We start from the raw sequence: 20,765 nt of genomic DNA, 5'->3' as shown, positions 1-20,765 counted from the left end.
CTGTTGAACATCTTTGATTTGGATTTGTGTTTCTATTTGGGAAGTAGCATCACATTCTCAATGAGCATTTTATTGGTTAATGTAGATTAAAAGGACTGCAGAAACATCAGTCGAAAAGTCAATCCATGTGGAACACACACGTCCCCGTACAGCAAGCCCTCATTTTACAGTTTCAAAAATTACTGTGCCTAAACCAGATCATACTTATGAGGTAAGAAGAAGAGGAAGGGTGTGTCAGGCAAAGAGCTATGTCATCTGAAACAACCAACGATAAAGAGGCCCATGTACCTGGGGGAGTGTCCTATGGATCCCACAGGCTCCCTCATCCCAATTCTAATTCTGAAATATTACAGAAGGAGATGTGAAATTATGTATTACTAATTTTTCTTAACTAGATTGTACATTAAATTATTGTAACTAGATTATGTTCATGCAAATGTATTTGGTGAAATTTAAAATTCACATTAGAGATTCTATTTTTATTGATCATACCATTAAAAAAACTCATCAAAAATAGAAAAAAATGGGGGGAGGGAGAGAAACATTAAATAAAATGCTACATGCCTGGCATACTCCATTCCTCTCGTGAAGGGTAGAACATTCTCTCTCCATGCTCACCCAATGCATTAATCAAATTATTCATACCATTCTAGCATTTATTTCTTCTTCTTCAGTAGTTCAACTGCATGCTAAATTGCTTCAGGAATTAACATACTTCACATCCATAATCCAAACTATACACCTTACCTGTTTATATTTTTCCATTATACTACATACTTTTGCATAACTTCCATGCTTACCTTTTCCCTGTTTTTCTACTTGACATTTTTATCATCTCCTTCACAGGTCTCATCTAATGATCCCTCTAATCCATTTTTAGAATACAGATTTTGTGTTATATTTTCATCTTTATATTAAGAATGCCCTTTTAATATACCGTATTTTATGGACTATAAGACTCACTTTTTTCCTCGAAAAATATCCACCAAAATTCAGGTGCGTCTTATATGTTTTAACAGTCTAATATGTTAAAACTCTGAAAAACTGGATTAAAATTAAGGTGCGTCTTATAGTCCGTAGCGTCTTATAGTCCGTAAAATACGGTAATGCAAATAATGTTATGAGAATTACCTTAATTTTATTTCCAAATTATATTGCTTCTGTTTTTAAAAAAAATAACAACCTTTAGGTAGTGTCTGTCTCTTCTGCCGACTATAATAATGTATACTTTTTGGATTATTTCTCTTATATCTTATATTTGAATACTTACCATGATATCATGGGCAGTATATAATTTGAATTTCTCTCTCAAAAATGTAGAGATCATATGGCCTTCATGAGACTTATTGCTGCTTAGCAGAAAATACGGAATAATTTCAAATTTTTATTTGAAAAATGCCAGAGTCTTAAAACACTGGTTCGCACATTCCACAGTGTTAGGCCAGCATTTTTTTATTGGCTTGCACTGCTGTGGGCATCTAAGGAAGCGCCCGCAGTCTTACATAATAGTGCCAGTGGCAAGTACATTACTTTAAAGTTGTGCACCAGCACTTCAGGAGCACATTGTACATTGTTTCCAATGTGAGTTGTACTCTCGAAGTCAGAGAGTTTAAATATTTCAAATATTTAAAGCACAACTTTCAATATTTGTGCAGAGCCATTGCCACTTCCTTAGATACCCATAGTCGTGCAGGCTGACTGAAAATGTCGGGGTACGCCTGTGCAACATGTGAGCCATTATTCCTAATAATGTCACCAAAATGAGAGCAGCATTTTTAAAATGTGCATTGTAAGAGCCTTGCTAATTGACAGTAGAAAGAGAATTGACTGGTTTTTCTTCTTTCAAAAACTAACCGTTATGCTAGTCAGTGGAGAGATACTGCGATTTCCCTCTTTACATGCATTTGCTTGGCTGATATATCATGCATCTTTTAAAAAGTCGCAAAGTGGTAACTTTCTTTCTCTTGGGTTGGTTAGGTTTCAATAGCAGGATCTGCTATAGCTACTCTGCAAAAGGAGTTGTCCGCAACTTCTGTTCCAAAGATCACCAAGCCTGTGAGGCCGCCTCTTGCAAAATCACCTGAACCCAGAATGATGGCAGAAAAAGTAGTCTCCCCACAGTTTCCTTTCGTAGAGACAGCTGACACCTATCAGAGGCGTTTGGGTACTGAAATGAAAAGAGACATAGGTGTGAGCGTGGCAGGTGGTGTGGTGCGGGAAGAACGCATTGAATTAATGCAAGAAGGTGAACCCGAGGTTTGTCATTAAGCAAATTCCAATCATCTCGACTTGCATCCAGCGTAACCCGGCGTGTTTACATCTTTCCTTCATTACCAGCCTCTTTCCCCCGTTAAAATTTCCCTCCTTACTGACCTTTGTGTATTACATGTCGTGATTTTTGTCTTGCATCTGCACCTCTAAGATCCTAACATCACTTTGTCACAGCAAACGGAGAAGAACTCTCTCGGCAAGGAACCATTGTCTTCTTACCATCCTTGCATGCTACCATTTGCCCTCTCAGCCTGGTGTGGCCGATCCTAACTCTGCTTTAAATCTCCCTAGGTGATTGAAGTTGCCAGAGTTCCTGAACCAGCAGAAGTCCCGGCCACACCTCCATCCATAGTAACAGTAAGTAAGAGCTGCATGGGGCCAATACATCACTTGCACATTCCCAGCTGTAATCTGCTTTTATTTTCAAGTCAGTAATCCAAATATGATGTAGCTCTGCTGCCATCTAGTGTACATAGTCAGTAGGTGGATGAAAAGAAAAACAAATCCTAGATTTTTGCAGTCAGTCATTTTAAAGGCAAGGCATATACCCATGCGGTGGGGAAATGCTTGACTAACTAGCAGAAGGTTGCCACTTCAAATCCCTGCTGGTACTCTATCAGGCAGCAGCGATATAGGAAAATGCTGATAGGCATCATCTCATACTACGCGATGGTAAACCCCTCCTATATTCTACCAAAAGAAAACCACAGGGCCCTGTGGGCGCCAGGAGTCAAAATCAACTTGATGGCACACTTTATCTTAACCATATACCCACTGGCCAATTCCAAAACATAGGGAATCGATACACACATACGAGTTCCCCACTGAGAACAGATTCAAAGTGCAGAGGAGTGCATGCATGGATCAGTTCCATGCATTGAAATGAATGGTGGAGGCTCTGTATACCACGTTCTGTACTCGTTGGTGTCTAATTACTGAGTTGGAGTGTCCTGACTGAAAAGAAGTCTTATTGAAACAATGGGATTTACCTACATTTGGTGGGGGAGGCAAAGTCTGAATGGGTACTTCAGAACTGTGTCCATCTTGGATAAGTAAAGAAGAACCTTGTTACTCATGGGGGTTCCATTCCTTGCTTACTACTGTAAGTAACAAGTCATTATTGCTATGGGGAAAGTGGGGTTAGATTCCAAAGTGGAGGGAAAATGTGAAAAAAAATACCCAAAATGGCAAAATAACTATTAAAAAAAACACACCTTACTGTGGTGTGCTCCTCGGGGTCTGATCTGTATGTGCCCAGGAATGCCCTGTAAAGGCCCTCAAACCACAAAAATGTTAAAAAGTCATTTTTTGTAAAGAAAGGAGCCACAAAATTGCTCCCCCAAGACAAAATGGTGGGCAGAAGTGACCTCTGAGGTCACTTCCGGCCCTCTAGGAACAATGGATACAGGGGGGTTAACATTTTCATATCCACAGATACTGAAAATAGGTGTCAATGAGACACTCCCAGGATACACAGAACCGCAAGTAACAAGGTTCTCCTGTATCTCCTGTCAGCCTAACAAAATGCTATCTCTGGGTTGACCAGTCCCGGTGCAGATTGGAGGTTTCACCATTCCAGGGCAAGTTTGGGCAGTTAATCCACAAACAGGATTGCCAAAACAAACAGGAGTTTGTTGGGGGCTAAAATAATAGAAAGCAGTCTGAGAAAGACCACTGTCTGCACTGAGGAAGCGATGCCACCTTAGGCCTTCTTCAGCTAGAATTGGTCATGGGCACGACTGTAGAATGTAGATTGGTGAGGACTGTGTTTGCTGCTGGTATGATAAGGCTGGGAAGCAACTCTGCTAGAAGTCCAGGCCCTATTCAAGGAAACAGCGAGGATCTTTATTTCACTTCGAGGCCGTGCTTTTAGTGAGAGCAGGAATTTTAATGTAAGTGTAATTCTAAACCAGACAGTGATTTTGCTTAACATTGTTTATTATGTATTAGCATATTCTATGAATATTCTGAGTGTGTGCTGTGTGCTGTCTAGGTCCTGAAAGATGTGACTGTTATGGAGGGGGAGTCTGTCACGCTGGAGTGTCGTATTTCTGCGTATCCAGCCCCGACTGTGGCCTGGTTCAGAGAAGACTATCGCATTGAGAGTTCCATAGACTTTCAGATCACCTTTGAAGCAGGCGTCGCTCGCCTTGTGATCCGAGAAGCTTTTGCAGAAGATAGCGGAAGATTTACTTGCACTGCTACCAACGAGGCAGGAAGTGTCAGCACCTCCTCCCGCCTCATTGTACAAGGCAAGGACAGACCTAACGATCGTGCAGCTTAATTGGAGCTGCTGGAATGTGGGAACCACACTAAATAGCATCTTGATACCTCAAGGAGATGACTGTGCAGAAGCCAGCAAAACAGCTGGGTTTGCCAATTGTAGCCAATAGGATAACAGATCCTCCTGTCACTGAGACCCAAAACTCAGGAGGCCCAGGTCAAAAATACCAGTGCCATTATCTCTTAGCATGCACATCTGAACTGTTACCCTGCCTCCATTCTCAAAGCTTCGTAAAATAGCAGCTAGCATAGGATTTATAGCCTGTGTTTGCCCTCCACAATGGAGATGCTTAAAGCATCTAACTAAAAGCACAAAAACGATCCACAACAAAACAGTAATCCTAAATTGGAGGTGGGGGAAGTGGCAGTAAGACATTGAGCCAAGGTGGGGGGCACACATCCTAAACAGCAGAAAGAATAAAAGCTCACTAGAACAAAAAATGTTCAGGCAGTAATGAAGAAACAGTAAGGGGAGCAATAACCTGAGATCCTGAAGCAGAAAGTTCCACATATTGGGTACAACTGTGGAAAAGTCCCTCTCTTATTGACTCAAAGTGAAGCCTTGGGCAATTCTCTATGAAGAGAGGCAGAAAGAGAAAAGAAAATTAAGTCTTTATGCTGAAGGCCAACTGTTAGGTACTATGGCAACACTGATGGCAGTTTATAGAACGTAGTAGAGATGTTCCTCATATTTTATTCCTCTCACACTGAATATTTAAAATATATCATTTTCTACCACTGATATATCATTTTCTACCAATTAGTCTACTAATTTCTGTGTTTCATAGCAATGATATAGACCAGGGTTTCTCAACATGTGGGTCCCCAGATGTTATTGGACTTCAACTCCCATAATCCCCAGCCCCAGTGGCCTTTGGTTGGAAATGTTGGGAGTTGAAGTCCAATTACATCTGGGGACCCACACGTTGAGAATCCCTGATATACAGTCCAGGATAATCATTTATGAGCCAGTGTGCACAATACCTTCTGACCAGCTCCACTCCCACATGATTAAGACATGTGTGCTCTGTGAGCATGCATATCTCCCTCAAAGTACATCATTCCTTAATTGTGGGAGGCATGGTACATCTGAATTGCCCCTGGACATGCACTCTTTATGTGGAGCATGTGTAGAGGGCTGGCTTCAGACAACCCCTGCCCCCTGCTTTTGATTAAGGGATGGTGCACTGAGAGAAACACAGGCTCATGGCACCCTCACATCTTAATCATGTGGGGAGAAGCAGTTGGGGATCAAACTAACCTAGCATCTCAAACAGCAACATGTTCTCCCCAACTTCCATATCAAGCAATTACATTATGCCATAACCAAGGCTGTTATCTGTAGAAACTAGTAAATAAATCCATAGAGGTATTGTTGCATCAAGCAGCAGCTGCTGCTGCTGCTGCCACTGCACAATCTGATTTCACAAAACAATCATGTGCCATGTGATGACTTTTGCCAGTCATCTGCACAGAACAAGCACAAGATAAGTACTCAACCAACAGTCTAAACATTTAGGATTATGAAGTTGCAGTACAGCCACGTATTTGGTGTACACATTCAGAGGATGACTGCCTAGAGTGACCTTATAGTAAAATTTTAGTTTGAATTAATCTTAAGGGAAATATGACATTCATTAAAGGGCCCATGAACACTGGCCATGGTTTCCTTGTGGTAATGAACAGGAACATGTTGAGTTCCCTTATTTTCTGATGCTCTTGGTGATTCTCCAAGATGGGAATCAGAAGCTACATGAAAGATATTATGAAGTCAACTTTATTTATCTTTTTAACAGTGTCAGAGGAGTTTGAGAGCAAAGAAGCAGTTTCTGCAAAAGTGGTCACAGAAGAGAAACGGTAACAATTTCCGTTATTTGAATGGTGGTTACTACTTTCAAGTTTATTGCTTAGTGGACCTCCAGATTTACCTTAACCTTTTTTGGTGTTGCTCTTCTAGCTATGTGGAATCAAAAGATGTAGTGATGGCTGAGATCACTGCTGTGGCAGAAGAAGTATCTGGAGAAGCTGCAGCTCCATTCTTCATAAGAAAACCTATGGTACAGAAGTTAATTGAAGGTGGAAGTGTCGTTATTGAGTGCCAAGTTGGGGGCAACCCAAAGCCACATGTTTACTGGAAGAAAGCCGGGGTTCCTCTTACTACTGGCTACAGGTGCAATATTAATTTTTTGTCAAGTTGATATAAGAACTCAGTACATTGTATATAATGTGAATCAAATGCTTCAAGATAAAACTATTTGAGATAAACAACAGAACAGTTTTGCTTCAGACCTCTCTCTCCATGAGATCACATGTAAATTATAGAATAACATTAGCTCACAAAACAATGTGATAATTGTTCCAATCCTGAATCAAATATTTGACTCAGTTTGACTTCAGAATGTAGGCTGAGGGATCACATATTTCAGTGTTCTCTTTCTCGTAACATACAAGCTTTCCATATGCAGAGAACTTTTGGTGTCCGGGGTGGGGCATGCAACCCTCAATCTTCATTCTGAAGGAATATCATTTCGAAGAACTGTACCACATGATTTTTTTCTGAACTGCTGCATTGGTTCTGAGTATGGATGTTAGACTTGGAAATTCTTGTTGATTAATTTCTTTGTAATCCTTCATTTTTCTGAGTTATTTTGATGTTCCTATAGATATAAAGTGATGCACAGAAAAGAAACTGGGGAATGCAGACTTGAAATTTCTATGACTTTTGCCGACGATGCCGGAGAATATACTATTGTTATTCGTAATAAACATGGGGAAGCTTCTGCATCAGTTTCCTTATTAGAAGAAGGTATTGTTGTTGTTGTTAGATTATTAATATTTATATACTAGTTTTCCCCCAGCAAAAGAGTTCTGAAAGCTGTTTACATAGAAAATGTTAGCCGTAGTCTGGCACAGCACTGCTGCACGAGTAAAGTGCTGGTCTGGATGTTGGCCACTGGCTATGTTAACATAGAGGGTAGAATCAAGAACAGAAACAAATCTGGAATTTCTAAGGTAGAGCTGAACACAGCAAGGAAGGCTAACATGCATATAGTTAGATGGTGTTAATTAATCCTAGATGTTGACCATACCTTAATTTTTAGAATTCCTTAAGCTAAAAAAAAAAAGTCTACTAAACTTCCTAGTAATAAAGAATGTCCCATATATAAAACCTCCCCTGCTCTCAGGCATCCATGCTGAAGTGTTGCTGTACAACTGATTCTTTTGGCTGCATGTATGTACACTCTGTGAGGATGTCAGCCTGCACACACACACACACACACACACACACACACACACACACACACACACACACACACACACACACACACACATCTGTGCATGCCCATGTGCTTAGTTATCGGATACTTGACCCATCCAGTTCTTTGGACTCCATCTGTTCTGCAATATTTCTTAGTTTTTAGCAAACTATCAGCAATACTTCTCAGTTTTTAGCTTTTAAAATAACTTCTAATTTGACATGTGTTTTTAATGTAATCTTAATTGTGGTTGTACCCTGGTCTTTTAACTTGTTTAACTTTATTTGTTTAACTTTATTAGTCTTATTTTACATTGTAGTGTATCTATTTTATTAATGTTGTGAGCTGCCCCCAGCAGTAGTGTACTGGAGGGGCGGGGTATAAATATTTTAAACAAATAGAAAGAAAGAAATGCTTTCTATGCCCACTGCCATTAGTCTGCACATTCAAAGGGCCCTTATTATACCACAAATCATCCATAAAAATGCATTGCAATCATAGAGCAACTATAAAGCAAGGGCAAAAGTATTACCCCCGGCTAGAAAACAGAAATGTGCTGGGTGGGACTCCTTTCTCTATCAAATTAGAACTATCACTGAGGAAACACATACAGGTAGTGGCTGACTTCTGCAGATCTGTCCGCAATTGACTGACGCAAGGCTGTTTTTATTTTGTAGCTGATTATGAGGTCTATCTAAAATCTCAACAAGAAACGATGTATCAAACTCAAATAACGGCCTATGTACAAGAACCCAAAGTGGCTGCGGTAGCCCCACCTACTTTGTATGCGGACTATGAAAAAGAATATGAAAAGGAGCAAGCTCTAATTAGGAAGAAAATGGCAAAAGATACTGTGTTGGTCAGGACTTTTGCAGAAGAACAGGCAAGTGTATTAACATCAGTTGTTTTTAACTTCAGACAAGACATTGTAATTCCATTTTCTATCTTGCTTTTCTTCATTAATTGCCCTATAAATTGGTATATAAATAGATTTAATTTTTAATTTTTATTTTTTAAAAACCAGGAGTTTCACATTTCTTCCTTTGAAGAACGACTTATCAAAGAAATTGAATATAGAATTATTAAGACCACCCTTGAAGAACTCCTTGAAGAAGATGGAGAAGAGATGGTGGTTGATGTCTCTGAATCGGAAACAGTTGAATCAGGATTTGAAGTGAGATTAAAGAATTACAGAATCCTTGAGGGAAGTGGTGTTACTTTCCATTGCAAAATGTCTGGATATCCTTTGCCCAAGGTATGTGTATGTATACATCTTACAATAGCACAAACAGTACACTAGTTGCATACTCCCTGCCCCCACCGAATTGTATTCAGATGTATCTGTCAGTTCTTCATCTTCCTGGCTGTAATTGACAGCAACAATACATTTGCGAAATGACGTGTCTGAATTTGAGAGATCAGAGTATTATCCCTTTGAGCACCACTTATCAAAGTCCAATGAAAACTCCTGTTCAGTTTTGGTATGATAAACCACAATATGTTTGCCAGTTCTGTAATTTCCATGTGAATGAGATGAAATAGAAAATGTAGCGATTCCTGGCTTGGAAGTGAAGATCCATGGGCCCAAGGAACAGGGGCAGCTTGTCCATGAGACAAGGTGAGGCGATGACCTCATGTGGTGCCTGCTCATCCTGCCCACCACCACCCATGGGCACAACCTCACCTACCTGGTTTTAAAATGCAAATCAACCATGGCTGATGAGGAACTGATATGGAAGTTGAGGAGAACATGCTGCTTGCATCAGGGGGCTGGGCCCGCCCCACTTTCCTCACCCACCCATACTTTCCTTCAACTTGCCACTCTGCTTTACCTTCTAGACAGGCTGTGCTGGGGCTTCAAAGTGCAGATCAGCTGCAGTCAAAGAGGGAGCAGTTCATCCCTGCACTGGGGTTTTGAAGTGTAGATTGGTGCAGCATCCCTAGACAGCCACAAGTTGGGGAAGGGCAGCACATGGGCCGGAGGGAGCTCCACCCACTGATGCTGCTGTCAGGGGGTGTGGCCAGCAATGTATCAGCCTCGCTTCAAGCAGCACCAACTCTCAAGCTTGCACTGCCAAGGAAGTTTGCATAAGCAAGCTTCATTCTCCCCACAGGAGCCCTCTGAGGCACCAAAAAGATACTCCTGTGGGTCAGGGGCCCTCCCTTGCAGCTTCCCTTGCCCCATGCCACCCATTCCTGAGGGCTCTCCAACCTCCTCTTCTTGAGAGGAGAACTGGTCTTGTGGTAGTAAGCATAACTTGTCCCCTTAGCTAAGCAGGGCCCACCCTGGTTGCATGTGAAAATGGGAGACCAGAAGTGTGAGCACTGTAAGATATTCCCCTCAGGGGATGGAGCCGCTCTGGGAAGAGCATCTAGGTTCCAAGTTCCCTCGCTGGCATCTCCAAGATAGGGCTGAGAGAGATTCCTGCCTGCAACCTTGGAGAAGCCACTGCCAGTCTGTGTAGACAATGCTGAGCTAGATAGACCAATCATCTGACTCAGTATATGGCAGCTTCCTATGCTCCTTCTGGAGTGACTTTTCAGGCAGGCCAGAGGGTGGCTGTGGAGAGACAGGAACAGGGAGTGTTTGCTTGTAAAAGCTTCCTCCCAGTCATGGATCTGAGGAACCAGTTCTGTATCTGTAAATGACTACTATATGAGGCTTAGGAGAGAATTGGCTCGACCCATTTGTTAAATATCCATCTGTATGGTCTGTGAATGAATATCCATATATATGGTCTTGTTTCTTAAGCTATGATCCACATCATATATATTATATTCAATTGAGTTATCTACTTTATATGCTCAGTGAATTGGAGGGGGGGAAATGTAGCTAGTTCTTATATTTTAATAATACTGTATTGTGTGATTTTTTTATCTACAGTGTTTCTTTTTAGTGGAGCTTTTTTGCATGTCATTTTGACAAAAGCTAAAATAAAGCGGGGGGGGGGGAGAGCAAGAACCAATTTCCCCATGTTTGAAACATTGTTATTTTTGGCAACTATGAGCATCAACCAAGTTTACTGTGAGAAATCCCAGGTTACATATGTGAGACCTTAAAACATTGCCATTCTCACCAATTACATGGTTTTGTAATTTTTTATTTTTTTATTTATTTTTGCAGATTGCATGGTACAAAGATGGCAAGCGTATCAGGCATGGAGATCACTACCATATGGAAGTTCTGCAAGATGGCAGAGCCAGTCTGCGTTTACCTGTTGTCTTACCTGAAGATGAAGGAATTTATACTGTCTTTGCCAGTAACATAAAAGGAAACGCCATATGCTCTGCAAAATTATACATTGAGCCTGTTGGACCAATTGGGTCTCCAGGTTATATCCCATCACCTGAAATGATTAGAAAATATCGGTAAGAATAAAGCAAAATCCTGAATTAGTTATTTCTGGAAACTTGTGGAGTCAGCCTCACATGATAGCACTTTCTTTGCAGTCTCATGGAAGCAGAATTTTGCAAACAGGGGACTTCCAAAAGCAGGATCTGCTGTGCTTTTGAAGTAACAGAATCACAGTAACAGCAGCTGCCTTCTTGTATTAGTAGTGATTTAGGCACAGGTGCTGACATGCAATTGGTCCTTTGCTAAGGGAGCACATTCCTCTGTGTTTTTCAGTCTCCTCCCACAGCTAATTGTGGAGAAGCCTTAAGCAGTCACCCCGTCATCCCCACACACCCAGCAACAGCTTCTAAGTATTCCTTGGTTATCTAATAGGCAGCAGAAAGAACCAGACCAAAAAATCTCAAGTGCAAAAGTTATTCTGAGCACATTTAGATGGGTAGCAGAATCTTAATTTTTTGGTGTGTGTGTAAGCCCTGAATGCTGGTTATGAAATTAAAATATCACATATGGCACAGTTTAAAAATTTAGCACTGTTTAATTCTTCAGTTGTATACCTTAAACTACTACATAGCTGTTTCTTTCAGTGACAGAGGGGAATGCCTTTCTATTGCATTGACTGGTATCATGTGCAGTGTACAGACATTAAGTATGTATAAGGTCTAATATGTAGACCACAATTCTACAGCTTTTTGTTACTTTCTGGCACTAAGCCTGCCATTACGTATAGCGTTGCCAAGTACTGTGCAGCTGCGATCGGCATCCATCGGAGGATGATAGGCTGTGAGCCCCTTTAGCCTTAATCTGATTGACTTCGCACTTGCCCATGCCTCCCTTCCCATTTTTAAAAATTGCATTTTATTGCTTTTCTATTGTTTTTTCTAATATTTTTACTATTTTATACTCTCTTTTTATCTTTTCTGTGCATTTTTATAATAGAAATAGTACTATTTTATCTCTATCATTTTTAGTAGTTTCAGTATTTTAGTATTAACGGGTACATATGTAATCATTTTTATCTCATCCTTAATTTTAGCCTTTTCATGATATGTATCATCATATCATCATCATAACTTTTAACTTGTACTCACTTTTAGTACTAATATGTATTTACATGTCTATTTTAACTTGTCTCTTTTTAATTTACAGTCAACCTTAATTTTAGCCTTTCATGATATGTATCATCATATCATCATCATATAACATTTAATTTTTAACTTGTATTCACTTTTAGTACTAATATGTATTCATATAATTTTATGCTGGTCTCTGACCGAAAAAAAATGTAGACCTTAAATGTACAAACTTAATGTGTGTACACTGCACGTGATGCAGTATTATCTTAACTATGAAAAGGCCCCACATCACAGCACATGCTTATTGAATGACATATGCGTAATTACATACAGTTAATCAACTCTCCAGGCCATCTGATTAATGATAATTAAAGTTGTTGTTAAGGTGAATTGAGGTCCGTTGTATATTGCTATATTTTAGGTACCTTCTCAATGATGCGGACAATTCTGCTTGTTTTGGTGCCATGGTTCACATGTGATTTTATAGGATGGTATATTATCTTTTCAGATCTCTCTCTCCTCGATCACCAAGCCGTTCCCCTGCACGCAGTTCACCTTCACGCTCTCCTGCACGCAGACTGGAAGAGACAGATGAAGGGCAGCTGGAAAGATTGTACAAACCAGTGTTTGTGTTGAAGCCCACATCATTTAAATGTGCAGAAGGACAGACAGCAAGATTTGACCTCAAAGTTGTGGGCAGACCCATGCCGGAGACATACTGGTTTCACAATGGTATGGCAGCTCACCACTCATTAAGTTGTGATTCACATAATGAAAATCATGCTCAGTGTATATTCATATCGATATTTGATTCTTTCCATAGGTCAACAAGTTCTTAATGATTACACCCATAAAATAGTGATTAAGGAAGATGGCACACAGTCACTAATTATCATCCCAGCTACGCCTGCTGACTCTGGGGAATGGGTTGTAATTGCTCAGAATAGGGCAGGCAAAACATCCATCTCAATGACCCTGACAGTGGAAGGTATTTATTCTACTTGGTTTGGAACTAGGTCTTGGATTACACTGGTCTGCCTCAATGCCTTCCTCTAATAATTTGTCATTTTGTTCTTTTTAGCTAAAGAACATTTAGTGAGACCATTGTTTGTGGAGAAGCTAAAGAACATGAGTGTCAAGGAGGGGGATAAACTGCAAATGAATGTGAAGGCCAGGGGTAACCCCAATCCTGATATTGTGTGGCTAAAGAACAGTGACATCATTGCAGCCCACAAATACCCAAATATAAAGTAAGTGTTTAGAAAACACGCATAGAAATACAAGCATGTATTTATTTGGGAGATATGTAAATTATTCTGTGTGAGAAATAAGGTTATAATATAAACCATTTTTATTGGTTTTATAATAAAAATGTAATCTCCCTCTCCCTCTCCCTCCCCCCCGCTCTCTCTCTCTCTCTCACACACACACACACACACGTACGTATATACAGGCTGCACTGCATCCAAAGTGCAATCCAATAAAGAAATAAGAATTAAGAAAATTACATGCCTAATTAGTACCCAGTCAGTATAAGCATTCCCATCAACACAAACAGATAAGATACTGGGGTGAGGATCATCTTCTTAGAAGGGTCTTATGCAGAATTCAGTGGTGCTTTTTAACAGGATTTGTGAAGCTTCTTCCCCTTTCGAGGGCTTGCTGTTCAGTATTAAAGAATGTTTTTATTGATCAGAAAACCATGTGTAAGGTATTAACTTTCTGCACTCTATATTTCAGAATTGAAGGAACAAAAGGAGAAGCTGCCCTGAAAATCGAGTCCACTGTTAGACATGATGCTGCCTGGTATACTGCAACTGCCATCAATAAAGCAGGACGTGATACGACACGCTGTAAAGTGAATGTTGAAGTTGAGTTAACTGAACCTGAACCAGAAAGGAGACTAATCATTCCAAAGGGGACGTACAGAGCAAAAGAAATTGCAGCCCCAGAGCTGGAGCCGCTCCACTTGCGTTATGGCCAAGAGCAATGGGAGGAGGGTGATCTTTACGACAAAGAAAAACAACAGAAACCATTTTTCAAGAAGAAGCTCACTTCCTTGAGGCTCAAGCGCTTTGGGCCAGCTCATTTTGAGTGTAGGCTGACACCAATTGGGGACCCAACCATGGTAGTGGAGTGGCTGCATGATGGCAAGCCTTTGGAGGCAGCCAATAGACTTAGAATGATTAATGAATTTGGTTACTGTAGCCTTGATTATGAAGTATCCTATCCCAGGGACAGTGGGGTGATTACATGCAGGGCTACAAACAAATATGGCACTGATCACACATCAGCAACCCTGATTGTTAAGGATGAGAAAAGCCTTGTTGAAGAATCTCAGCTGCCAGAAGGCAGGAAGGGACTGCAGCGCATTGAAGAGCTAGAAAGAATGGCTCACGAAGGTGCTCTTACTGGAGTTACAGAAGATCAAAAAGTGAAACAAAAGCCAGAAATTGTTTTGTTTCCAGAACCTGCAAGAGTCCTTGAAGGTGAAATTGCACGGTTCCGCTGCCGGGTGACTGGTTATCCACAACCCAAAGTCAATTGGTATCTCAATGGCCAACTCATTCGCAAAAGCAAGAGGTTCAGACTTCGTTATGATGGCATTTATTATCTGGATATTGTGGACTGCAAATCATATGATACAGGTGAAGTAAAGGTAGCTGCAGAAAACCCTGAAGGTGCAACAGAACACAAGGTGAAAATTGAGATTCAGCAGCGGGAAGATTTCAGATCTGTGCTTCGACGGGCACCTGAGCCTAAGCATGAAGCTCCAACAACAGAGCCTGGCAAACTTCTGTTTGATGTTCAAAAGGTTGACAAGCCAGTTGAGAAAACAACCAAAGAAGTGGTGAAGCTTAAGAGGGCAGAAAAAGTAAGCCATGAGAAAGTATCAGAAGAATCTGAAGAACTCCGTAGTAAATTCAAACGCAGAACCGAGGAGGGCTATTATGAAGCAATCACTGCTGTGGAGCTTAAATCTCGTAAGAAGGATGAATCATATGAAGAGTTGCTTAAGAAAACAAAGGATGACCTTCTTCATTGGACCAAAGAGTTAACAGAGGAAGAGAAGAAAGAACTTATGGCTGAAGGCAAGGTCACTATTCCAACTATAAGGCCAGAGAAGGTTCAGCTCAGTCCAAGCATGGAGGCGCCCAAGATATTTGAACGCATCCAAAGTCAAACAGTTGGCCTAGGAAGTGATGCTAATTTCCGAGTCCGTGTAGTAGGCAAACCAGACCCAGAATGCCAGTGGTTCAAAAATGGTGTGCAGATTGAGAGATCTGACCGTGTATATTGGTACTGGCCAGAAGACAATGTTTGTGAATTGGTCATCAGAGATGTAACAACAGAGGACTCTGCCAGCATCATGGTGAAAGCTGTTAACATAGCTGGTGAAACCTCAAGTCATGCTTTCTTGCTAGTACAAGGTAATGTATATTTCTTGTCCCTTGTCAAAGAGCATTTGTTTTTTATGCATAATGCCCAAACCATAGAATGGTTTTCAGTCTTCAATCTCTTTCAATTTTCCTTACAGCCAAACAGCTTATAACATTCACCCAGAATTTACAAGATGTCACTGCTAAGGAGAAAGATTCAATGGCAACCTTTGAATGTGAAACCTCAGAACCCTTTGTCAAAGTACAATGGTACAAGAATGGTGTGGAGATATCTTCTGGAGACAAATTCAGAACACATTCTGACCGGAAGGCTCACTTCCTTTCAGTGCTAATGATTGACAAGTCTGATGCAGAGGACTATAGTTGTGTCCTGGTGGAAGATGAATCTGTAAAAACAACAGCTAAATTAATTGTAGAAGGTAAAAAACAAAAGTTGCTTTCACATATAGTGACTGGCATCTCTAGTAACAGTGTGGAGGTGCTGTGTGCAGAATGCTTCCATTTAGTAATCCAGAGTCCCACTGTTGGGCTGAGGGATGATTTTTGTCAATCTCTCTTTCCCTTGGAAGTGCTCTTTAACACCCTTAAATATGTCCGAGGGTCTCACAGAGATATGTTTTCAGTTGTTTTTCATTAGTGTAGAAGTAAAAAATAGGCAACATTCTGTGGAATTCCTGCTGTCAGAGTTCTCAGATGATGACATCTAGGCCTCTCACAGTGGTCAACTCATAGTTATTTTAGCCTAGTAAACTATAGATTACTGGGTTATTGGTGAGAACTGAAACCAGTTGTGCCCTATTGCTCCAGTATTGGCACTGCAAACTGCATTCTAGAGGAGCAGTCAGATGACCATTGGCTGTGGGTTCAACCCTAGTCAGTTAAACTCACAATCTCCTACCATTTTCATCCACATAGTGTGGGGGAGAAGACCCTGTTTGAACCTTGAGGTGTGTCTCTGTGTGTGATTTCTTGTACATATATTTTGACCAGTGCAGTTGCCATTGTCTTTGTGATTGCCCCCATGACAGTTAGCAGCAGTGTAAAGGCTTCCTCCCAAGTGGTTCCTCTTACAGCATGTTATACATGCAATTTTTTAAAATCATGAGCTGGAGGCCTTTACATATAGCTGAGCAGTCTGACAACAACTTTGGAGGAAGCAGCAACCATTCCCGTCAAAGAATGTGTATAGGGGATTTCAGACAAAACAAAGATGTACAACTTAGCTAGAAGTGGTAGTATCCTGGCCTTTCTGGGAGAAAGCAAGTTTGTGTAGGCCTTCATTGTATATGTGTGTATTTTTTCATGCTTAGTAATGGTCAACAGATCTATTAAAATTGTAAACATAACACTAAAGTGTTCTTAAAACATGGAAACGTACACCATGAGTGTGCATTTCCATGTTTTAAGAACATTTTAGCGTACTTTTTAATGCAGCCTTGCTTTGAAAGTTTTCTTAAAGAAGAAGTCACTTACTGAGATGTTTGCATCTGGATGCAGGTGCTGTTATTGAGTTCATTAAAGAACTGGAAGATGTTGAAGTTCCAGAATCCGTCTCAGGAGAATTGGAATGTGAGGTTTCTCCTGAAGATGTGGAAGGAAAATGGTATCATAACGATGTTGAGATTAAGGCCAACAGCAAGTATGTGATAACCTCACGCCGAGGCCGCCAAATTCTCACCGTTAAGGATGTTGCTAAAGAAGACCAAGGAGAATATAGCTTTGTGGTAGATGGAAAAAAGTCCTCTTGTAAACTGAAGATGAGACGTAAGTCATTCCAGCTAACCAGTCTAAAGGTTCCAGAGCAGATGTTCCTGGTTATTGTTTTTAACTTCCTGTTTTTCTTTCATATTCCATAGCACGACCTGTCACTGTCCTCCAAGGTCTTTCTGATCAGAAAGTCTGTGAAGGGGACATTGTGCAACTTGAAGTGAAACTCTCCCAAGAAAATACTGAAGGTGTCTGGATGAAGGATGGTGTAGAAATTCAACCAAGCGACCGCGTCCACATTGTAATAGACAAGCAATCACATATGTTGTTAGTTGAAGATGTAACAAAGGAAGATAGTGGAGCGTATTCCTTTAACATCCCCAGCCTACTTCTTTCAACTACTGGCCGTGTTACTGTCTATAGTAAGTTCCTATATTTCAGAAGTCATTCAAGAAAACACTATTAATTTGTAGAATTCACTACTACTAAATGTGGTGATGGCCATTATATAGCTTTAAACAAAGGGTTAGACAAATTCATTGAGTATGGGTCTTTCAACAACTATTAGTCAAGAGAGCTAAATGGAGCCTGCATGTACAGAGGCAATATACCTTTGAACATCAAATGCTGTGGACAAAGAATGCTATTAAGCATCCTCTGCTTGTTAATTTGGCAAGATATCTGGCTATTTGTTGCTGGAAACAGTAGGCTAGATCCAGAGATGCAATTATTTTCTTGCATTCTTAAGTCAGATCCTTTTAGAAGCATCTATTATTATTATTATTATTATTATTATTTTATTTTATTTTATTTTATTTTATTTTACATTTATATCCCACTCTTCCTCCAAGGAGCCCAGAGCAGTGTATTACGTACTTAAGTTTTTCCTCACAACAACTTTGTAATGTCGGTTAAGCTGAGAGAGAAGTGACTGGCCCAGAACCACCCAGCAAGTATCATGGCTGAATGGGGATTTGAACTCGGGTCTCCCCGGTCCTAGTCCAGCACTCTAACCACTACACCACACTGGCTCTCTATGGGTTTTGTTGAATGTAACCTCTTTACTATGGTTTTCCCTTGTGATTTTCAGGTGTGGAAATAGTAATACCTTTAAAAGATGTCCATGCTATTGAAGGCACAAAAGCCATTTTGGAAAGCAAGATTTCAGTGCCGGATGTCTCTTCCTCCAAATGGTACCTAAATGATGAGCAGATCAAGCCTGATGACCGTGTCCAAGCAGTCTCTAAAGGCACAAAACAACGGCTCGTGTTTACCAGGACACATGCATCAGATGAAGGACACTGCAAACTGGCTGTTGGCAAAGTTGAAACCAGCTGCAATCTCACAATTGAAGGTAAACATTCTTCAGACTTAAAATGCATTGTGCTCTTACAACAGAGTGGTACTAGGAATTTAATATTACTACTTTTTTTAAAACAGAAATTCAAATTATCAAGGGTCTCCACGATATCACCTGCACTGAAACTCAGAATGTAACCTTTGAAGTTGAACTGTCCCATGCAGGGATTGATGTTGTGTGGCATTTTAAGGACCAAGAACTCAAAGCCAATCAAAAGTACAAGATAGAGGCACATGGCACAATATACAAGCTGACAGTTGTGAACATGATGAAGGATGATGAAGGAGAGTACACATTTTATGCTGGAGAAAAGAAAACATCTGGGAAGTTGGTTGTAGCAGGTTAGTTAAGAATGTGCAGATGTGCTTGATTATTTTTTTTAAGAAATGGGTTAAATGCCCAGTTATTTATATATCTGTCAGTTTAACATATAGTTAATTCCATTGCTACCCATTTAAACCTGCAAAAAATAATATTGAAGTGGGGAGGGTTGGAGGAAAGAGGTATCAGGACATTCCCTAGATTCTTGAGAGCCTTACATTACCATCTGAGAGCCTTTCCCCCTTATCATCTCTTGGTAAGGAAAGTCCATACTGATGGTGACAGTAGGCTAAAAACCAATGACCGGGATACAGCACAACATGCCACTCATGGAAGAGGCAAATATGCATGCCCCTTCCACCCCAGCTGAGAGCCCATCTTTGCAGCAAGTGGTGGCAGGGGCTGTTGTGTGCACAATGGGAATAATGGCAGTAGCGGCAGAGCAGTGATTATGCACACCTCCTTGTTCATATAACAGCCCCTGCCATCACTTGCTGCAAGCATGGACAGTCATCTGGGGCAGAAGGTGTGCCTGCACTGGCCTTTTCCATGAGTGGCATGTTGCACTGCATCCTGGCCAGTACTTGCAAAGCTGTGGTGCACATCTTCCCTACACAACCACCACCTCTGCCTATGGTAGTGGCGGCAGAAGGTACTATACCAGGAGGATTATGAAATGGATTCTCAGTGTGGGCAATAGGCAACATCTAACTGACAGAGGGCACACCTATCAGTTGTGAGCATTTATTTTGCTTTTCCCACAGGCGGTGCCATTTCAAAGCCCCTCACTGACCTTACAGTGGCTGAATCCCAGAAAGCTGTTTTTGAATGTGAGGTAACCAATCCTGATTCTGAGGGCCGGTGGCTGAAAGATGGCAAGCCACTTTCTATGACAGAGCGCTGTAAGAGTGAATCAGATGGTTTGAAGAGGAGGCTTAATATTCCAATCAGCAAACTAGATGATGTTGGTGAATATACCTTTCAAGTGGCATCTTCAAAAACATCTGCTAAGCTGAAAGTTGAGGGTGAGTAATCAGTGAACATTTGTCTCAGTTCCACAGCAGCAGCAGCAGCTTGATTGAAAATGTACTAAAATGCCACTCTGTGGATGCTCCACTTAAGAATTTTGTAAAATATTTTTTTTTAATGGATAAATAGAAAATCAAAATATAGGGTGCATATCAGAATGAGATACCCGATGAAATCTGCTTGATTGGATTTAAAGGCAGATTTTAAGCAGTGCATTTGGCAGCCATATTCCATCATGCTGATCACAAAATAAAATAAAATAAAATAAAATAAACCACTCTTGAGTTTTCCAGTTTAGGACCTCAAATGTTGTGCTCCACTTGATTTTTCTGAATTCTTTTGGAATGAGGGCCCAACTAAATTCAACGTTCAACATGTTATTTGGCCCTGTGTGTTTTGTAAATATCAGCCATGAAGCTTCCAGCCATTACAGCACCAGAGTGTGGGGGAGGGGGAGGCTTTCACTTTTTGCCCCACTGCAGTCCCAATCCTGACTGGGGCACCCTGTGGTTGTTGTTTACCAAAAACCATATAGGGCAAACACCATGTTTATTGTCATGTATAGTTTGGCCCTGGGACTCATCTCAAAATCTGTGATTGAAAATGTCCTTGTGAATTCCTAGGTGAAGTGGAAGGTTTATTCCTCATAGCTACACAGAGTGGCTGACATGCTGTGTGACCTTACATGGGTGAAGCATGAGCTCTGTT

General features: G+C 40.8%; 1 protein-coding gene across 50 annotated transcripts in view; it reads left to right on the top strand.

Moving 5' to 3' along the window:
• TTN (titin) overlaps window positions 1-20,765 on the top strand; it is a 323,095-nt gene that overhangs the window by 24,976 nt on the left and 277,354 nt on the right. For 49 of the 50 annotated variants that reach the window (XM_053268842.1, XM_053268718.1, XM_053269012.1 and 46 more), the window contains 20 exons: window positions 86-211; window positions 1,978-2,256; window positions 2,563-2,628; window positions 4,265-4,523; window positions 6,351-6,411; window positions 6,512-6,724; window positions 7,218-7,360; window positions 8,489-8,694; window positions 8,836-9,066; window positions 10,936-11,180; window positions 12,748-12,971; window positions 13,063-13,227; window positions 13,321-13,489; window positions 13,980-15,670; window positions 15,778-16,059; window positions 17,138-17,404; window positions 17,497-17,769; window positions 18,438-18,701; window positions 18,788-19,048; window positions 19,793-20,053. In XM_053268842.1, the coding sequence (XP_053124817.1) occupies window positions 86-211; window positions 1,978-2,256; window positions 2,563-2,628; window positions 4,265-4,523; window positions 6,351-6,411; window positions 6,512-6,724; window positions 7,218-7,360; window positions 8,489-8,694; window positions 8,836-9,066; window positions 10,936-11,180; window positions 12,748-12,971; window positions 13,063-13,227; window positions 13,321-13,489; window positions 13,980-15,670; window positions 15,778-16,059; window positions 17,138-17,404; window positions 17,497-17,769; window positions 18,438-18,701; window positions 18,788-19,048; window positions 19,793-20,053 (5,686 nt within the window). The remainder of the gene's footprint in view (window positions 1-85; window positions 212-1,977; window positions 2,257-2,562; window positions 2,629-4,264; window positions 4,524-6,350; window positions 6,412-6,511; window positions 6,725-7,217; window positions 7,361-8,488; window positions 8,695-8,835; window positions 9,067-10,935; window positions 11,181-12,747; window positions 12,972-13,062; window positions 13,228-13,320; window positions 13,490-13,979; window positions 15,671-15,777; window positions 16,060-17,137; window positions 17,405-17,496; window positions 17,770-18,437; window positions 18,702-18,787; window positions 19,049-19,792; window positions 20,054-20,765) is intronic. The other variant, XM_053268886.1, reaches the window with a different exon arrangement.

The sequence above is a fragment of the Hemicordylus capensis genome, chromosome 1 (assembly GCF_027244095.1).
Source record: "Hemicordylus capensis ecotype Gifberg chromosome 1, rHemCap1.1.pri, whole genome shotgun sequence".
Taxonomy (NCBI): Eukaryota; Metazoa; Chordata; class Lepidosauria; order Squamata; family Cordylidae; genus Hemicordylus; species Hemicordylus capensis.
This window is presented reverse-complemented; position numbering and strand designations above follow the sequence as displayed.